At 37.1% G+C, this 18,519-nt stretch overlaps 1 protein-coding gene across 1 annotated transcript in view; it reads left to right on the top strand.

Moving 5' to 3' along the window:
• TBC1D22B (TBC1 domain family member 22B) overlaps positions 1-18,519 on the top strand; it is a 93,958-nt gene that overhangs the window by 51,726 nt on the left and 23,713 nt on the right. Inside the window, exon 8 of the mRNA XM_031964945.1 lies at positions 5,521-5,635. Within this exon, the coding sequence (XP_031820805.1) occupies positions 5,521-5,635 (115 nt within the window). The remainder of the gene's footprint in view (positions 1-5,520; positions 5,636-18,519) is intronic.

Genomic DNA, 18,519 nt, shown 5'->3' with positions numbered 1-18,519 from the left:
TGTGCTATATTTTGTGGAGAGATGCAGTAGATCCCAGCTACAGTTAGGCAGATTTGGAATTACTCAAATAGCTAAATTCCAAAGGTCCAGTTAATTGATGATTTGCTGTCAGTTTGGATTACTGTCTATATTGGAGGGTCTCAGAAGTCTGCATGACAGATTATTTCTTATTATTTCTATTTATGACATGGATGAAGCCATGCTTTCAGACTTGCGTGTGACATGAAGCTGAGAGTAATAACTTGCCACATTAGATGGCAGGATGCAAAAAGGTCTTGACAGGTTAAAAATTGTGCTTTAATTATGTCATTTAATAAGAATAAAAGTAAATTTTATGATCTCATGTTCAACAAAACAAGGATGGGAAAAGATATGGCTAGAAGCTGGTACATAGTAAGGTTATAGTGGACTGTGAGCTCAAAATGAGTTAACCATGTGTCAGTCAGCCATGTGGCATGTTTTCCAAGACCTTGATCAGAAATGGTTATTGGCAAAGCCGTAAAGATAGTAATACTCCCACCATGCTTTGTCCTAGTCTTGCCAAAGCAGAGTGTCATATTCAGTTTGAGGTATCACAGTTGAGGAAAGCGATGAATGAATTCAAAAGGGTTAAACATGATGGTGTATAGACTGGAACAAAGGAAGAGGGCTTAATCTGGAGAAGAGAGGATTTTGGAAGACATAATAACAACCTTCAAGTATTTGAAGGGTTATGTGGAAAAGAATTTGGGTTTGTACCATTGGTTCCCATTGGATAGAACCAGCAGGATCAGGGAGCAGGGGAGGGGGCAGGAAAAGAAGGGGCAGGAATGACACTGCAGAGACTCAAAGTAGAACTTGGTGTATGGAAAAATTTTCCAACCCAAATGCAATGAGAAGCTCTTAGAGCTTCAGTCGGAGTCAGTGGAAGAGAGGGAGAAAGCAAGAGTCAGTTTGGGAGATTGACAGAGCCAGAATTCAGTCGGGAGATTTAGAACCAAGATTCAAAAAGAGCTCTTGAAACCAAGGAGAGAGATAGGCCTCTAAGAAAACTAACCAGGCTATTTTGGAGGAGACAGTAAAGGATCTGAACTTTTAACAGCTGGCTGCATTTGAGGTGATTATTACTCGGAACTGAAACTGAGGCTGCCTCCAGAAGCCCACCAGGAAACTTGCTCCCAGAGAACCATCATACTTTAGAAAAAAAAGAACATTACAAGAGACAGTGGGCACCTTCTCTCTGGAAGCTTCCAAGCATTCTTGATAGAAGCCTCCAGAGTCTCTTATCATTCTTAATGTCTCTTTTGTGGTTCTGTGGCTAAAGAGCCTGATGTTCTTTTTTATTGCATTGGACTGAAAACCCACACAAATATGCATCTCGTTCTAGGGATGCAAGATTCTAATTAAAACAATAACACTACCCAAGAGGAAACAGAAGGCTTTCCCTATTCCCCAGCTTGCTCCCCATTATTCAAATCCCTTTTATTTTTACTCTATATTTAGGATGGATGTATTGGAGAATCATCATAATATAATGGAAAAAGCACTGAAAGAGAAGCCTGAAAGCCTGAATTCCATTCCTGGTTAGCTTATAAGTGTGGACAAGTCATTTGGCATCTCTGGGCCTCAGTTGTCTTGTCTGTAAAATCAAGGAGCAGGGAGAATTAGATGGTTTTCAGATACTGTCCAGCTCCAACCATCTATTGAATCTAGCACTTCAGAAACATGTAATTGTGCATATGTGCCTCAACATATGGATTATATCTTCCTTCAAGTGTTGGAAAGAATTTAAGTATTCAAAATACTTAAAAAAGCACAAACCGCTCTCTTTTTTTAACTTCTAGTATGTTGTAGTAGGAGAGGGCCCAGAAATATCAGATGAGTTAGTAGGCATTTAAGTGCTCGCTGTGTACTGTGCATGCTGTGCAGAAGCAACAAATCTCAAAGGCTTATCTCTGTTGGTGCAGAGAGAGATAGATTGTGTGTTGTGTACAGTCAATCCATTGAGTCACAGAGCTGAGAAGGACCTTTAGAGTTCTCCTGGTTGTTCTTTTGTCACAAGTAGAACTATATCCACGCCAGTACTGACATTTTTAGTGACCTTCTGTAATGGTTGCTTTGTAATCTCCCACAGTAACATGTTTCTTGGCCTTTGTTGTCATGGTATTTTTCTCGGCTGTAGTTTAAATCCCCGGGATTGTACTTTTGACCCCATTGTTGTTTTGTTCTGAGTTCATTAAACAAAGAGAGCATCTACATTAACATACAATAGTCTTATTATATATACTTTACTATTAAAACAAAGTTTTGTTAACCAGTGTTTGAGGATTTAAAGGGTGTGTAGTACTTCATTTATACTTGGAAAAACATCATGAAGATTATATATGACCCTTGTGAAGTTTGTTCCCTAATAGAAATGTCAGGATTAATAATCAGCTTGAATAGAAATAAACATAGAGAGTAAAGGAGTCAGATAACTAGTCAGAAGGCAGGGAACCCTTGTAAGCATTGGGTACTGGACTCAAATGCATTGCCCATACCTGGTTTCCAAGATGAGGAAAAGCTTTGGTACACTAGCTAATACTCAAAGAGAGGGGGGGAAGGGGAGAAAGAGGGAGGAATGGATAGAGAGAAATGGGAAACATAGGATGAAGAGAAGTACACAATGATCAATCAAAACTTTAAAAAAGTACAGCAAGTTTCTTTGATAAAGGCTTCATTTTTCAAATATAGAAAACTGAATTAAATTTATAAGAATACAAGTCCCCCAATTGATAAATGGTCAATTTTCAGACAGAAAGCAAAGCTATTTCTAGTTTTATGATAAAATGCTCTAAATCATCATTGATTAGAGAAATGAAAATTAAAACAATTTGAGGTATCACCTCATACTCTCAGATTGACTAATATGACAGAAAAGGAAAATGATAAATGTTGGAAGGAATGTGGAAAATAATGCATTGTTGATGAAGTTGTAAACCGATTCAACCATTCTTCAGAGGAATTTGGAACTCTGCCTAAAGGACTATAAATCTTTGCACACCTTTGACCCAGTACTAGATCTGTATTTCAGATTAAAAAAAAAAAAAAAAAGAAGAAAAATCTATTTGTACAAAGATATTTATAGCAGTTTTTCTGTAAGGGTAAAGAATTAGAAATTGAGGGAATGCCCATCAGTGGGAAAATGACTGAACAAATTGTGATATATGACTGTAATGGAATACTTATTATGCTATAAGAAATGATGAACAAAATGTCTTCAGAAAAAAAACTGGAAAGACTTGCATGAGCTGATGCAAAGTGAAAACAGAACCAGGAGAACATTGCATACAGTAACAACAATATTGTATAATGATTAACTGTGAATGACTTAGCTCTTCTAAACAATACAGTGATCCAAGATTGTTCCAAAGGACCATGATGAAAAATGCTGTCCACCTCCAAAGAAAGAACTAATGGAGATTGAATGCAGATTGAAACTTACTATCTTGTACTTTCTTTATTTGGGGGGTTGAGTTGGTTGTGGGGAGAGAGTTTTAGGAGGGTTGGGTTTTTTGGTCTGTTTTCTTTCACAATATGACCAATATGGAAATATATTTTGCATGACTCGACATTTATAAGCTACATCAAATTGCTTGCCTTCTTATTTGAGGAAGATGTGGGGGAAAAGAGGGAGAAAATTTGGAACTCAGAATTATTTTTCAAAATGTTAAAAATTGTTTTTACATGTAATTGGAAAATAAAAGATTATATATAAAGAGATTAGGGTTAAGATTACTTTGTAATCCTACTGCAGAGCCCTCTACCTGTTATCTGCCTCTGGTTTGTCTATCTTTTATGATTCACTTAGAGTCTTTGAATACAACTTTTAATCAAGTTGCTGAGTGGGTCATTGGATCATTAGTTCAATCCCCTAATTTTATTACTGAAGCCCAACATTGGGAAGGGATTTATATATGGTCATAAATCAGTGGTAGAACCAGGATTGAAATTTAGACCTTGTGAGTCCCTCTCTAATCCAGCCTCTGGATGTGTTTGTCTGGTCTCAAAAGCAAAGGAACCAGAGTGAAACAAACATGTGTATAGCCTGTTTTGGAAATTGAAGATTATAAGGAAAGGAGAGGTTCCTTGAGCTGGAATGAGCAAAGAAGTGAGCTTCAGGGCATTAGTACTGCCTTCTTCTTTGCCCAGTAGGGTTCTTTTCACTTCCAGAGGTTCTGTTACCCTTAAAAACTTTCTCACTGATGCCCTGACTCCATTTTTTTTTAATTCTCCATTTAAAGATTCATTTGACTGTAATGTGCATGACTTCCAATCTCAAGATAATGTCTAGATTACCTTCTGTTTTGTTCAAATTGCACACTGACTTTTGTATAGCTAATTTGGGCTATTTGGATACTAATGTGATAGCCATCAAAAAATTACTAAACCTCTCAGTTTCAATTTCCTCCTATGTAAAATAGGAATAATACTTGCTGTACCTATCTCTCAGAGTTGCTTTAAATAAAGTGCTTTGAAAATGTGAAATTGTTAAATATGAGGGGTTTTGTTTGGTTGGGGTTTTTTTGTTGTTGTTGAGGCAATTGGAGTTAAATGACTAGCCCAGGGTCACACAGTTAGGAAGTGTTAAGTGTCTGAGGTTAGATTTGAACTCAGGTCCTCCTGACTTCAGGATTGGTGCTCTATCCACTGCACTACCTAGCTGCCCCCTAAATATGAGTTTTTATTATTTTCCTTCCTCTTTTACAGTATGGCATTCCTCATATTAGTTTCCTTTATCTCCTATATATATGAAAAAGAAATGATCTTTGAAAAAGAGCTCAGATATTCTTTGATACTCTTCTCAAAATAGAAATTGAATTAAAAAGCAGTCAGCCCTCTGCTGGAGAATAATAGCCTCTTTGAGTAATGTACTCATTCCAGTCATTGTCCAGGTAGCAAAATGAACTGATCTGGGTTTCATATTTTAGTGGAAAAAGCAGTGAACTTGGAGTCAGGAGATCTGTCTTCTTCTCTCAACTCCAATATTATGTAACTGGGTGTAATCACTGAAATAGCCTCAGTTTCTGAATCTGCAAGATGGGGATAATCTTGGTACTTCATAGGATTATTGTGAGGAAAATATATACTTTCAAGGGCAGTAGGCATTTCAGTTATTGTTTCCACCTTGTACAGATTATCAAATAGCCAAAGGAGGAAGAGATTTTTTTTAATCTATCAGGGGTCCTCAAACTTTTTAAATAGGGGACCAGTTCACTGTCCTTAAGACTGTTGGAGGGCCGGACTATAGTAAAAACAAAAACTTTGTTTTGTGGGCCTTTAAATAAAGAAACTTCATAATCCTGGGTGAGGGGGATAAACGTCCTCAGCTGCCACATCTGGCATAATTTGAGGACCCCTGATCTACATAGTTGAGAATTAGGTAAGCATCTTAGGCTTCCTAGTGTGAGTATGTTGGTATGCTGACTTTTTCTTAGGTACTTGAAAGGATGGTCTGCCGGCCTTTAACTTTACCATTTTTCTTCTTTCTCCTTTTCCTAGATCTTTGAAAGAATTCTGTTCATTTGGGCCATCAGACACCCTGCCAGTGGCTACGTGCAGGGAATTAATGACTTGGTCACTCCATTCTTTGTCGTCTTCCTCTCAGAATATGTGGGTAAGATGCACAAGTGCCACCTGGAACAAGAATTTAATTTTTCTTTTAATTTTTCTGTGTTCTTCTTGAAAGGACCAGTCCCAATGTCATTAGTGCCTCTGTTTGTCACTCAGAACAGATAATGCCTCTTCCATTCAATTTTACTGCATAGCTATGTCTATTTTGATACAAGTGACACAAAATTCCCCTCTTGAGTCAGCTGCACTGAGCTTGTAATCAGACTGAGGAAGTCCACTTTTTCAGAACATAAAAAAAATTGGATACTAACCAAATAAATTTGGTTATTTGGGGATTGCTTTTTAACAAGTCTTGGGCAAAGACCTTCACTTGTGATTGTTTCAGTTTTAAACTGCAGATGTGACTTTTTTTTTTTTTAATCTTTGCTGGAAGTACTTCAGACATTCTCATCAGTTCATAGGCAATCCCTAGAAAGCAGAATGGACCCTTCATCATATATTTACCCCAGGGGGAGAGATGGAAAACTTGAAACCTGGAGCCCATGTTGCCAAACATTAGAGAGCATCATGGTAATAATGTCAGCCCTGAACGTACAAGACTGTCCAGGACTATAGAAATTAATATAATCCTGAAATCAGGTAATAAACTTAAAAGAATTTGATTAACTTATTTCAACTTTCTATGACCTTTTAGGAAGACTATCTTGAAATTTTGCACTTTTAGGATAATAACTTCAGTGTGATAGTTGTATTCGCTTTGTCTCATGTTATGAGGAGAACAGTTCTAGACAGGGAATTGGGAAATTTGGATTCCTTTTGTGGCCATGGCATTCACTAATCATTTTCCTGAGGACAAGATATTTCCCTCTCTAAAAATTTGGACTAAATAATCTTTCGTAGGACATCCACTCCTGTGAGTTCTAAGTTGAAAGCAGAGCAAGTGACATGAAAGAGTGTTAATAAGTATTGATAGAGTAGAATTTTTTGGATCAAATGAATTTTGTGATTTAATGACTTGAGAAAACAGTTAAAGGCTGATATATTTTTATGTTAAGTAGTAGTTTGTTTTTTTTTTTAATTTTGAAAAATAGTTCTATTGGCTAAGTGTAATGATTTATGGAAAGAGGCAATAGCTACCTGCTATGTATGTATGCATACATACAAAATGATCCTAGGTTGGGAAACTTTTTAAAAGCAAAAAATCAGTCTATGCTTTGATATAAGGGAAGATATTTTTTAAAAACATGAAATGGCATGCATTTTATTGGGTGACTAATGTAATAGGGAAAATACTGAACTTAAAATGAAAGAAGACTGGTGTTTGAAATTTGGTTCTAACACTTAAAAGCCATGTTTAACTATGGGCATGTCACTTGACATCTTTTATCTCTATGGCTTTGTAAGTGATAAAGTGCTACATAAATATGAGTTGCTCTTATGTCAACTAGAATAATTGATCTATTTGTTAGGATTTTTTGGTTTCTTCTTATGATATCCCACTGCTTTGTATAGTGATTGTTTTCTGAAATAATACTCTAAGGATAGACTTGAGCATATGTTATAGCATTTTTCAATCCCCATTTGAAGTTTGATTGCTGGGTTAAATGTCCTTACCATGTCAGGCCACTTGAGGGCTCCAAAACACAATGTCCTATTACGCTGCTGAGTCAGCCAAACATTGAATTCTCCAAGCCTAAATAAAGTAGGAGCAATTTTGCCCAACTGTGATCATTGATTTTTCCTTTATGCTCTTTTTTACAGTAACCTCTCCATTGCTGATTGGATTGTACTCACCTTTCTCCTTAAAACTCATGTTAAATACCTCTAATACACATATTTGGTATTTCTTATTACAAGTCACATAACACTTTAAGTACTTTCCTTACCATGAGACATAGTTTTTTTCTTCATTTTGCAGATGAGAAAACAGACTCAATCAGGGGAAATGATTTGCCCAGTGTTTTATAACTAGAATCAGAGGCTAAATTTGAACCTGTTTCCCTGACTCCCAAGCCTATAGCTTGCCATAGCCTTTGTTTTGGCTGATTCCCTTTCTTGATTGTAAGGTTTTAAAGGACAGAGAGTGTCTTATCTAAACTTTCTGTCTCCCCCAGGACCCTCTGCTGTTCTCTGCTCAGGATCAGTTCATATAAATTATCAGACTTACTAAAAGAACAAAATAAATTATTGCTATTAATCATTACCTTTTCCATTTTAATTTTAATATGAGATGTTTTACTAGTCAGAAAGACTAGCATAACTTCTAAGTCATAATTGAGCTATTTTATATGACCAATGAATATTAAAACTGGAATTACCTTAGTTTTGTTGTTGAATTAATATTTTTCTTTATACAAGTTGAATTTTTATTTATTCCTTTTTTAAAGTATTATATAGTTATCCATTCAATTACTTTCATTTAGATAGATAGCTTTTTACATTTACAAAGTAATTCACACATTATTTCATTTGATGTTCAGCACCATCATGTTATAGCAGTAATAATGTTAAATTATATAGTGCAGTAGATAGAGCACCAGTCATGGAGTCAGGAAAACCTGAGTTAAAATCCAGCCCCAGACATTTAATACTTACTAGCTGGGCTAGTAACTTACTAGCTATCCTAGACAAGTCACTTAATCCCAGCTACCTAAACAAAAAGAAAGAGGTAATGAAAGTATTATTATTTACATTTACAGAGGAGGAAATTAAAGCTGAAAGATTAAATGAATTGCCTGTATTTACATCGTCTAGTAATTGTCAGAACTAGAACTAGAATCTTATTCTTCATATTCCTAGTCCAAGGCTTTTTGTCCTATATCAGGCTGCCTTTAAACTCCAAAAAATCTTGCGATTAGTGAGATGCCCTAGACCTCTTGACATTTCATAGGTACTAAAGCAGCACAAAGGCTTTCAAGTCAATTTGGCTCATTCACCTTATGTGATCAGCTCACCTCGTTTCCCGGCAAAATTTTTTGATTCTACCAACTTGGCAGTCTTCTTTACTTCTTCCTGCTACTGCATCCTTCTGAAAGAAACCTAGGGAAAATTCCCCCAAGCAGATGGTGTGCACATGCCTCTGAAAGGTTTACAGGAGGACATAGATTAGAATTGAACAGCATGAAAAGGCATGGATGGCTTGTGATTTGTGTGATTGTGTTAGTAAATACATAAATAAGAATATGGGTCCATATATAGGACACATATATAAGAAGTGTTATGGCTATTCTCATTCTTTTTAAGGAGGAACTTCTCCCTGTTTTTGTAAATAGTTTGTGATAACTGCTTTGTTCTTAGTCATGGATTATATTTGTTGAAAATAAAGGGAAGCAAGGGGCAGCTAGGTGGCGCAGTGGATACAGCACCAACCCTGAAGTCATGATGACCTGAGTTCAAATCTGGCCTCAGACACTTAACACTTCCTAGCTGTGGGACCCTGGGCAAGTCACTTAACCCAACTGCCTCAGCAAAAAAAGAAAAGAAAAGAAAGGGAAACCCTGGGATTATATATGAATTTTTAGCTGCTCTTAATAAGTCTTATGTGTTCTGAATTGGCAGTTACCCAGAGCAAATCATTCTCCCCTAACCAAATCACCTCTCATATCTGCTTCCAAGTGGAGACATGTGTCATATAGTTGGGAAAATATTAACCTAAAGGAAAAGAAGTGTGTTCTAGCAACAGCTTTATCATGTATTAGTCATGTGACTTTAGGCAAATCATGTAATTCCTTTGTACTTTTACTTATCTATAAAATGAAAATAAGAACTGTTTTGCCTTTCTGGATACAATTAGTACTTGTGAGGATTAATTGGAAGAATGTATGTGAAAACCTTTTGTTAATGGTAAATAGATGAATAAATTATACTATCCTTGTTAAGTAATGATTACATCCTAAATGACAAGTAATTTTGAAAAGAGGCACAGATGCTTGTTTTATTTCTTCAAAGAATTGTGTGTTAACATAACATAATGGACTGATAATTAGTATACTACATACTTTTTTCTAGGCAGATTTATAGTCCAGTAAATAGAACACCAAATAAGTACACAATAATGATAGTGTTTATATTTTCATAGAATGAATCCATTAAGTGTTAGTGGTTTATTGCTGCACTGTTCTTTGATGATAGAAGAATAGCACTATTCCCTCAGTGATTGTCATTCTCACTCCTGGTCATACCTTTCACATTCCAGTGGCTCTAAACACTGTATGTAGTTCATTCTCTGACCCTTGCTCCATCCCTCCCCCCTTATCCAATTCCTTACTCCCATCCCCCTCAATTATTCCACCCCAAAGTTTTATTCTAGCTATGTGTATCCTTTTGGAATGCTTCCATAGGTAGCAAACTTCCCTTCATTTTTTTCTCTCCTACTCCTTCCACCTGCCAGCACTTACTGAAGTGCCTTCCTCTCCTTGGGCACACTTTCAAGTACTGACTGCACTTTCACTCATTCCCCTTGGCCTGCTGGTTGAAGTGGGGGAGGTGGACTACTCTTTGCTCCCCATTGCCACTTTCGGTTTCTTCTCCTTCCTTCTCAATCAGTAACCTTTCTTCCTTAGACCTTCATGCTATTCATATACGCCACCCTATCAATATTGTAGTAGCTGTTAGCTACAACCCCCCAGGTCATTCTGCTTTATAATATTTCTCTCTCAAGATACATATTTGACTTTCCTTCAAATACATTAAATATTCAGTTCCTTAACTTACTCAATTCCCATGGGCTATTCTTCTACCCCACTTCAGCCACACACCTTCAATCTTGACATCAGCCACAAAAATATACCATCTTTGTTTCCAAGAATTTTGAAATTCCCTAATCTAATCATAACCTATTGGCTTTTCACCTTTTTCTTTGCTTTCCTTTACAATACCTTCATCTGCACCATACATCCCTTGACTCTTCAGTTCTCTCACAAGACCATCTCTGGTATTAGCAACTCTTTCTTTTTTTTCCCATCTTGATTTTTTGGGGAACCACTTCAGATCTTCATTTTCCTCCTCTCTTGAATCCTGAGCCCCTTATTATGATGCCAATTGCATCTTGCCCAGTCTCAGTCTTAGGTCACATCCACCATCCATTGTCTTTGCATCTTCACATGTGCTGCTGAATGAAGGTGGAGAAAATCACACAGCTAACTGGGTCAGTTACAAATTTATGCTACATAACATCAACTGAGCCCTTACTACTACTAAGTAATCCTGCTAAACCTCCTTTATTAACTCACTGTCCCACTCTCCACAACAGTTCTTGAGACTTTCTTATTCTTCCTTAAATCTCCCATGGCTCCTCTTCCCCTCACTCTCTCAGCTGAGAATCTTGCCTTGTATTTTACAAAAAAAAAAAAAAAAAAAAAAAAAGAGGCCATTCTCTGTGACATCTCTTCTCCAGCTTCTTCCCATTTCTCATCACTCAGACATCTACTGTTACTGTCTCCTTTTCATCATCAAGGCTAACCCCTCTATTTGTTCAAGTGATCCCATTCCATCTCATCTCCTCCAACATATATTGACTTTCTCTCATCCCCACATTTTTATTTATTTTCAGTCTTTGCTTCTCTACTGGCTCAATTTCTACTGTTTACAAACATTCCCATGTTTCCCTATCTTAAAAAAACAAAACAAACAAAAAACAAAACCCCTCACTTGATTCTCTCCTCCCTGTTAACTATCATCCTATATCTCTTCTGCCCTTTGTAACTAAATTCTTCCAAAAGGCCATCTACAATGGGTGCCTGGGCTTCCTCTCCTCATTCTCTTTTTTTAACCCTTTATAATCTGGTTTTCACTTTTAATCATTCTACTAAAACTGCTCTCTTCACCATAATTAATGATAAATCCAATGGCCTTTTTTCCATCCTTATTCTCCTTGACTTCTCTGCTGCCTTTAACACTATTTATCACCCTCCCCTCCACGTACTCCCTTCTTTTTAGGTTATCAGGATACAACTCCTTCCTGGTTTTCCTCCTACCTATCTGGTCACTCCTTTGTCTCCTTTACTGGATCCTTTTTCAGATCACACCCTCTAATCATAGGATAGAAGTCCTGGGCTCTTTTCTCTTCTTTCTCAATGCTTTTTTATCTGGTAATCTCAACAGCTCCCATAGATTTACTTAATCTCTCTATGCCAATGATTCTTAAATCTATCTATCCTGCCTCAGTCTCTCCAGTTTCATTTCCTTTCAGAAATTCAAGCTGGATGTTCGGTAGACACCTTAAATGCAATATGTCCAAAACAAAAATCATTATTTTTCTCCCTAAATCTTCCTGTTCCTACCTTCCCCATTGCTATAGAGTACAATACCCTTCTCCCAGGTGTTCACAACCTGCAAGTCATCCTTGACTTCTATCTCTCACAAATACATACCCTACCCCACAACCTGGCCCATAATCCAAGCTGTTGCCAAGGTCTGTAAATTTCACCTTTGCAATATCTCTCTCTTATGGCCCCTTCGCTCCCCTGATTCTGCCATCACTTCAGTTTAGTCCTTCATCACTCCACACCTGTCTCAGGTGAGTCTGTTTTACGCAAGTCTCTCCCACTTCAATTCATCCTCCATTTAGCTACTAAAATGATTTTCCTAAAGCATGAGTGTCCAGTTATGTCACCTCATACTCAGGAAATTTCATTGGCTTCCTTTTGCCTCCACATGCAAATACAAAGTGCTCTTTAGGTCATTCAAACCCTTCGTAACCTAGCCCCTTCCTACCTGTCCACTCTTTTTACATCTTAGTGGTGGACATATACTCTTTGATTCAATGACATTGACCTCCTGACTATTCCACTGGATACCCTGATTCCTGGAATGCTCTCCCTCCTCTGCTCTGACTACTGACCTTTCTGCCTTCCTTTATGTCCCTAAAATTCCACCTTTGACAGGAAGCCCTCCCCAACTGCTCTTCATTTCATTGCCTTCCTTCTCTTAATTATTTCCTGTTTATTTTATACATAGCTTGCTTTGTATATATTTGTTTGTATGTTGTTTTCTTTAGTAGATTGTTAACTTCTTAATGCCAGCTTTTTGCCTCTTTTTGTACCCTTAGCACTTAGCACTGAGCCTGGCACTTCAGTAAGCACTTAATAAATATGTATTGATTAATTGATTATTTTAAAGAGTCTGGGCAAATGGCTTGATACTGAATTCTTTTTCTCCCAATTTGGCATTTTAAACTTCAGCTGTTTCTCCAAGCATCATCTATGCCTGTCTGCACAGTCAAAACAATCTTGAAGCTAAAAGACATATGTGGGACTCTGTCAGAAAATGCTACTGCTATTTCAGTTGATCAATGATCTCAACCATAATGCTGAGCTCACCTACTTAAAGCTGATACCTTGATGATGGTAGAGCCTAGGGGAAGCTTGGGGGACCATAGAATCAACTTTTGATTATCCCACCATCCTAGAAGATGGATAGCATGATTGATAGCAAGAAAATAGAGTCAACCTACTTTTTCTTTCAATCATATAGTACAGAGTTCTTTCTTGTGACCAAGGAAGAATTTATAAATTGGAAAACTGCAGAAACTGACATCTCATATCTTTTAAGCCTAGGATATGTGGGCTTTATTCAGCAGACATTAATGGAACATCTGCTTATATACATTATGTGGGTGAGATACAAAGTTTAAATAAAACACAGTCCCTGCCCTCATGGAATTTAGTCTGGGTAGGGGATATGATATATACAGTTAATTACAACAGAATAATATGCAAATGTATAAGAGAATTAAAAATAATTCAGTCAGTTATCATTCTGTCTAATTGCCAGACGTGCTCTGGGGATATAAAGAAGGGCAAATACAGTCCCTACCCTCAAAGAGCTCATATTCTGATGGAGGAGACATCATGCAAATAACTATTTATACCCAAAATAAAAACAGTGTAAATAGGAGGTGATTTCAGAGAGGGAAAGAGACTCTCTTGAAGACTGGAAAAGTCTCTTGAAGAAGGTGATGGTTGAGTTTTGAATCCAGAAAAGCTAAGGGTTCAAAGGTAAGGAGAACAAACCTTTCAGGCATATGGGTTACAGCTAGTGCTTGTGCACTAATTTGGGAAGTAGAGTATCATGTGTGAATAGCAGCAAGCAAGCCATTGTAACTGAATCATAGGATACCTAGAGGAAATAAAATATAAAGACTGGAAAGAGAAGAGGTAAAGATTGTGAAGAAATTTAAAATACAGAAGATTTTATATTTGATCCTGGAAGGAACAGGAATCTACTAGGAGCTATATTGTAGTCAGAGACATGTAGGGGGACCTGTAGGGAACTGTATAGATTTTAGGCTTAGGGAGTTTATTTTCCGGAGTAAAATTGATTAACTAGAAATGGCACATTCAAATCAACCCCAAGATGGGTCAAACTGCTTTCTTTTCTTTATTTGGGGAAAATCTTAATTCACAAAGCAAGCATGAAAGGCACAAAGCCTCCCTGGCTCTGGGTTTCTGCCAGTTTGCTCCTGCTCTATCATAGCTGTCCTAGGCTGTGACAACAGACAGCATCAGCCTTCTTTTGAGAGGTTAGTTGTTAGCGTACTTTCTTCCCCTTTTGGCTTCAGTCATGTATAGAATAGCTTGACTCTTACTGCGGGACTTTTAATGATCCTTCTGAACAGATTCTTTGTGTTGAATGAACCACTTCAGAGAGCCTTTGGGCCTTTTTTCTCTGCTGTTATTTGCCAGAGCATTGAGATTCACAGACTCTCCTGTTTTCCGATGCCCTCTGAGTTAAATGTTTAAATTCTTAGTCTTCCTGCTTGCCTGCACACAGCATAGAATAACACTCTTCCTTCCTGCAGGATGACATGCTTTTGCTTTTGAGCAAGAAGGCCTGAGTATTAGGCTAAGCAGAGTCAGTACAGCCACAATCATAGAATAGAGGTGTAAAGTAACAGTAATACCTTGAACCAAATTTAGGGAATCTTCATTCAGAGTGGGTACAGCTTTCACCAAAGAGAAATTATGGACTGTCCTAGGCATTGTAAGTGACCTGAATGAGTGGTGCCAAAAGAGACTCTGAGCCCCAGGCATCTGACCAGAGAATGAGTGAGGCAGAGAAACAAATCACCCTGTTGCAGTCTCCAGGTCAAAGCTGATGGCTTTAACTAGGGTGGTAACTTCTGATGGGGACAGATGCAGTAGATATAGCTGAGAGAATTGAAAATCTTCAAGTAAGGTTGGCACCTAAGTGACTTTGAAAGAAGCAAAGGATCCTAAACTGTGTCAGTGAAAAGGGAATATGTTCTAGCCCTGGGAGATGGACAGTGTGGTGGGCTGCCCGGAGAAGGGAACGTTGCCCTGAATCATACTTGGAAGTCTATAAGATCTTTATTTAACTTTTTGCACAATTACCTGTTATTATTTGCTTTTCCTGTCTTCTATCAGCAGGGTTGTGTTTGGCCTTCCAAGAAAAGGAGTTGTAGAAAAGAGTATGTGTTTGTGGGTGGGTGGAGGGATGTAATCTGACACGATAAGCTTTCTAGCCAACTGCTTAAATCTTTAGTGGAAGATTTATGGGGAAACATGAAGGAGAAATGCAAAGGAAAAAAAGGTACAAGGTTTTCTGTTTTTTTATGCATGGGTATAGCTTTCACCAAAGAAATCATGGACTCTACTAGGTATTGTAAGTGATCTTGATCTTAATGAGTTGACCTACTTTGCTTCCGGATGGTGCCAAGTAAGACCTCTGGCTCTGAGCCTGGGCATCTGACAAGAGACCTCCCTATGAATAAGAATTTTCCAGCATTGATACCTCTTTGATCAGCCCTAGGGATCCTTCATAGTGTCTTCAGGGTAAAAGGATCACAAGATTTAGAACTATAAGGAACCTTAATATTCATAAGATTAACAACAGTTAAAGTGGGAAAGAATAAGATATATTTTGTTTAAAAACATCTAATGATGTTTAGAGAATTGAGCTCATTTCTCATGTTTGTGAGAACTATCTGTTTTATAGTGTCCTGGATGGCTCAGTTACTCTGTGTGTGTGTGTATGTGTGTGTATGCGGGCATGTGTACATGCTTGCACACATGCGCAAATAAGATATATACAGGACCATTTGGAGATTGTCAGCAGAAGAAGGGCATTAGAATTAAGGAGGATCAGGAAAGGCTTTCTTTAGAAAATGAATTTTAGCTGGAACTTAAAGTAAGCCAGGGAAAGTGAGATGCTTTCTAAAGATGGGGGGAGAGAGAGAATTTCAGGCAAGGGGAATGCCCACTGAAAATGCATGGAGATGTGAGATAGAATGTCTTGTTCAAAGAACATCAAGGAGGCTAGTGTCACTTAATTGAAGAATACTTGGAAGGAAGGAGAGAGGGAGAAGAGAACAGAGGAAAGAAGAAAAAAATAAAGAGAGAAAAGAAGGAAGGAACCATTTTAAAAATTTTTAATAGTATTTTATCTTTTCAAATACATGAAAAGATAGTTTTCAACATTCATCATTGCAAAACCTTGTGTTGCAAATTTTTCTCCCTCTCTTCCCCCCTTCTCCCTTCCCAAGAAAGCAAACAATCCAACATAGGTTAAACATGCAATTCTTTTAAATATATTTCAGTATTTGTCATGCTGCATAAGAAAAATCAGATCAAAAGGGGAAAAGAAACTCGAGAGAGAAAAAATAAGCAAACAAACAGCAACAACAGGAAAAAAAAGGTGAAAATATTATGCTTTGATCTGCATTCAATCTCCATAATTCTCTCTTTGGAGGCTCATGGCTTTCTCCATCACAAGTTTATTGGAATTGCCTTGAATCATCTGATTGTTGAAAAGAGCCAATTCCATCACAGTTGATCATCGCATAATTTTGTTGTTATTGTGATTTCTTGATTCTCCTCACTTTACTTAACATTAGTTCATGTAAGTCTTTAAGGAACCATTTATTAAATGCCTACTATGTGCCAAATACTATGCTATAATGTCATTTGATCTTCACAACAACCCTATGAGGCATTATCATCCCCATTTTACAGATGAGAAAACTGAGGCAAACTGAGGTTAATGACTTGTTGGGGTCATACAGCTATTGTCTGAATCTAGATTTGAACTCAAGATCTTCCTGACTTTAGGTCCAAAGCTATATACACTGTGTCTTCTGGCTGCCCTAGAGAGATACAAGGTGTAAAAAGACTGGAAAATTGGGGTAGGAAGGACAGTTTATGAAGGTCTGTAAACACCCGGTGATAGCAAGCTGTTAGGAGTGATTGGGAGGGTAACAAGGTCAAATCAGTAATTTAGGAAGATCACTTTGGCAGCTGAGTAGAAGTTGGACTAAAGTGGACAGAAACTTGTGACTGAGAGATGACTGCCATCTTCACCCATCCATCATGCCCAACTGTCTTCCTCAATTTCTAAAGGGTACAAGTCACTTCATTTTTGGGGGGCCTCAGTTTCTTCATCTGTGAAGCCTTTCCAAACTCTAGTAATCTTAAGAATCTATAGGATTATTTTAAGTAGTTAGCATAGTTTTCCTGCTTTTGTTCCATACAGCATTCATTATTTCTTTGCAAACCAGTGAGAAATTTGGTACCTAGAATGGAACCCAGGAAATGATAAGGAAATGCTAGTCTTAAGTGTTCGTTTGAATTCTTGGTTCTTATGAGCCTAATTTTCTTTTAAGAATCATTTCCTCTTTTGATCACAACTTTTATAATAAAACATTTGAAAAAAAATTTATTGTTTTTAATAGCCACTGGTCAATAGTTATTTTTATGAAAGTAGTCTAAGGACTACTAAACAGAGAAAGAAAGTATTATTGTGTTACCCAAATGTTTCATCTTAGATAATTGCCCATGTATAACATATATATGTACAATGTATATTACATATATACACTGTACCTAGGGAGACAGCAAATTTGGCCTTAGACACTTACAAATTGTCTGACTCTGGGCAAATCACTTAACCTCGATTTGTCCCAGCTTCCTCTTCTGTAAAATGGGAGTGAATAATAATAACACCTACCTCCCAGAGTTGTTGTAAGGATCCTGTGAGATAACTGAAGTTCTTAACATAGTGCCTACTATAAGAACTATATATAAATGTTAGTTATTATGATCATGATGATGATACACCAAGAGTTAGAAAACATAGGATTTATTTCTTTTATTTCTTTTTATCTTTTTCAGTGCCTGCTGTATTGTCATTGTATAGGTTTGATCAGTGATTTTTTTTTTGTTTTGTTTTTGAATTTATTTTGGTAAATTTTATTTCAAAAAATCATATAAGCTTCCAGTTTACTGCCAGTTGTATTACCCGCAATATACAATCCCTGAAAACAGTTATGTAAAACAACAGAAGAGTATTATTCTATGCAAACCTATACCAAAATAGTTTTATGTTCATTAAATGAAAGAACAGGTATTTGAATTTTGCTACTATTTAAAGCTACCCTCATTTATTTATTTGTGGTGATTTTATATATATTTATACACACACACACATACACCATTGGGCATAAAATTTGTTTCTTTTTTTTTTTTTTTTTTTTTTTACTAAAAAAACATTTATTTATAAAAAGTACTACTATTGAATCTACCAAACACTTAATATGTACAGGTGCCTTGGCAATACCAACACAAAAATTAAATAGTCTCTGCCCTCCAGAGACTTCATTTTCATCACTATGTTAGAATCAATTTAGCGTGTCTGGGGCAGATTAAACCAATACGAGCTCAGAATGCTCTGCCATGGGTCAGACACAAATAGTCCCTATGAACATTTGGGTTGCATTCTCTAACTTTGCACATCTTGCGCTTCTTCTGAGCTGATTCAATTCTCCTTTGCTCATAGAGTACAGCAACTTCTCTGATATATTACTTGCAGAGAGGTAGCTCCTCCCTTCCCTCCTTCCTTCCTTCCCTCCTTCCTTCCTTTTCTCCTTCCTTCTCTCCTTCTTTCCTTTCTTCCCTTCTCCCTTCCATCCTT

Source organism: Sarcophilus harrisii, chromosome 4 (genome assembly GCF_902635505.1).
Source record: "Sarcophilus harrisii chromosome 4, mSarHar1.11, whole genome shotgun sequence".
NCBI lineage: Eukaryota > Metazoa > Chordata > Mammalia > Dasyuromorphia > Dasyuridae > Sarcophilus > Sarcophilus harrisii.
This window is presented reverse-complemented; position numbering and strand designations above follow the sequence as displayed.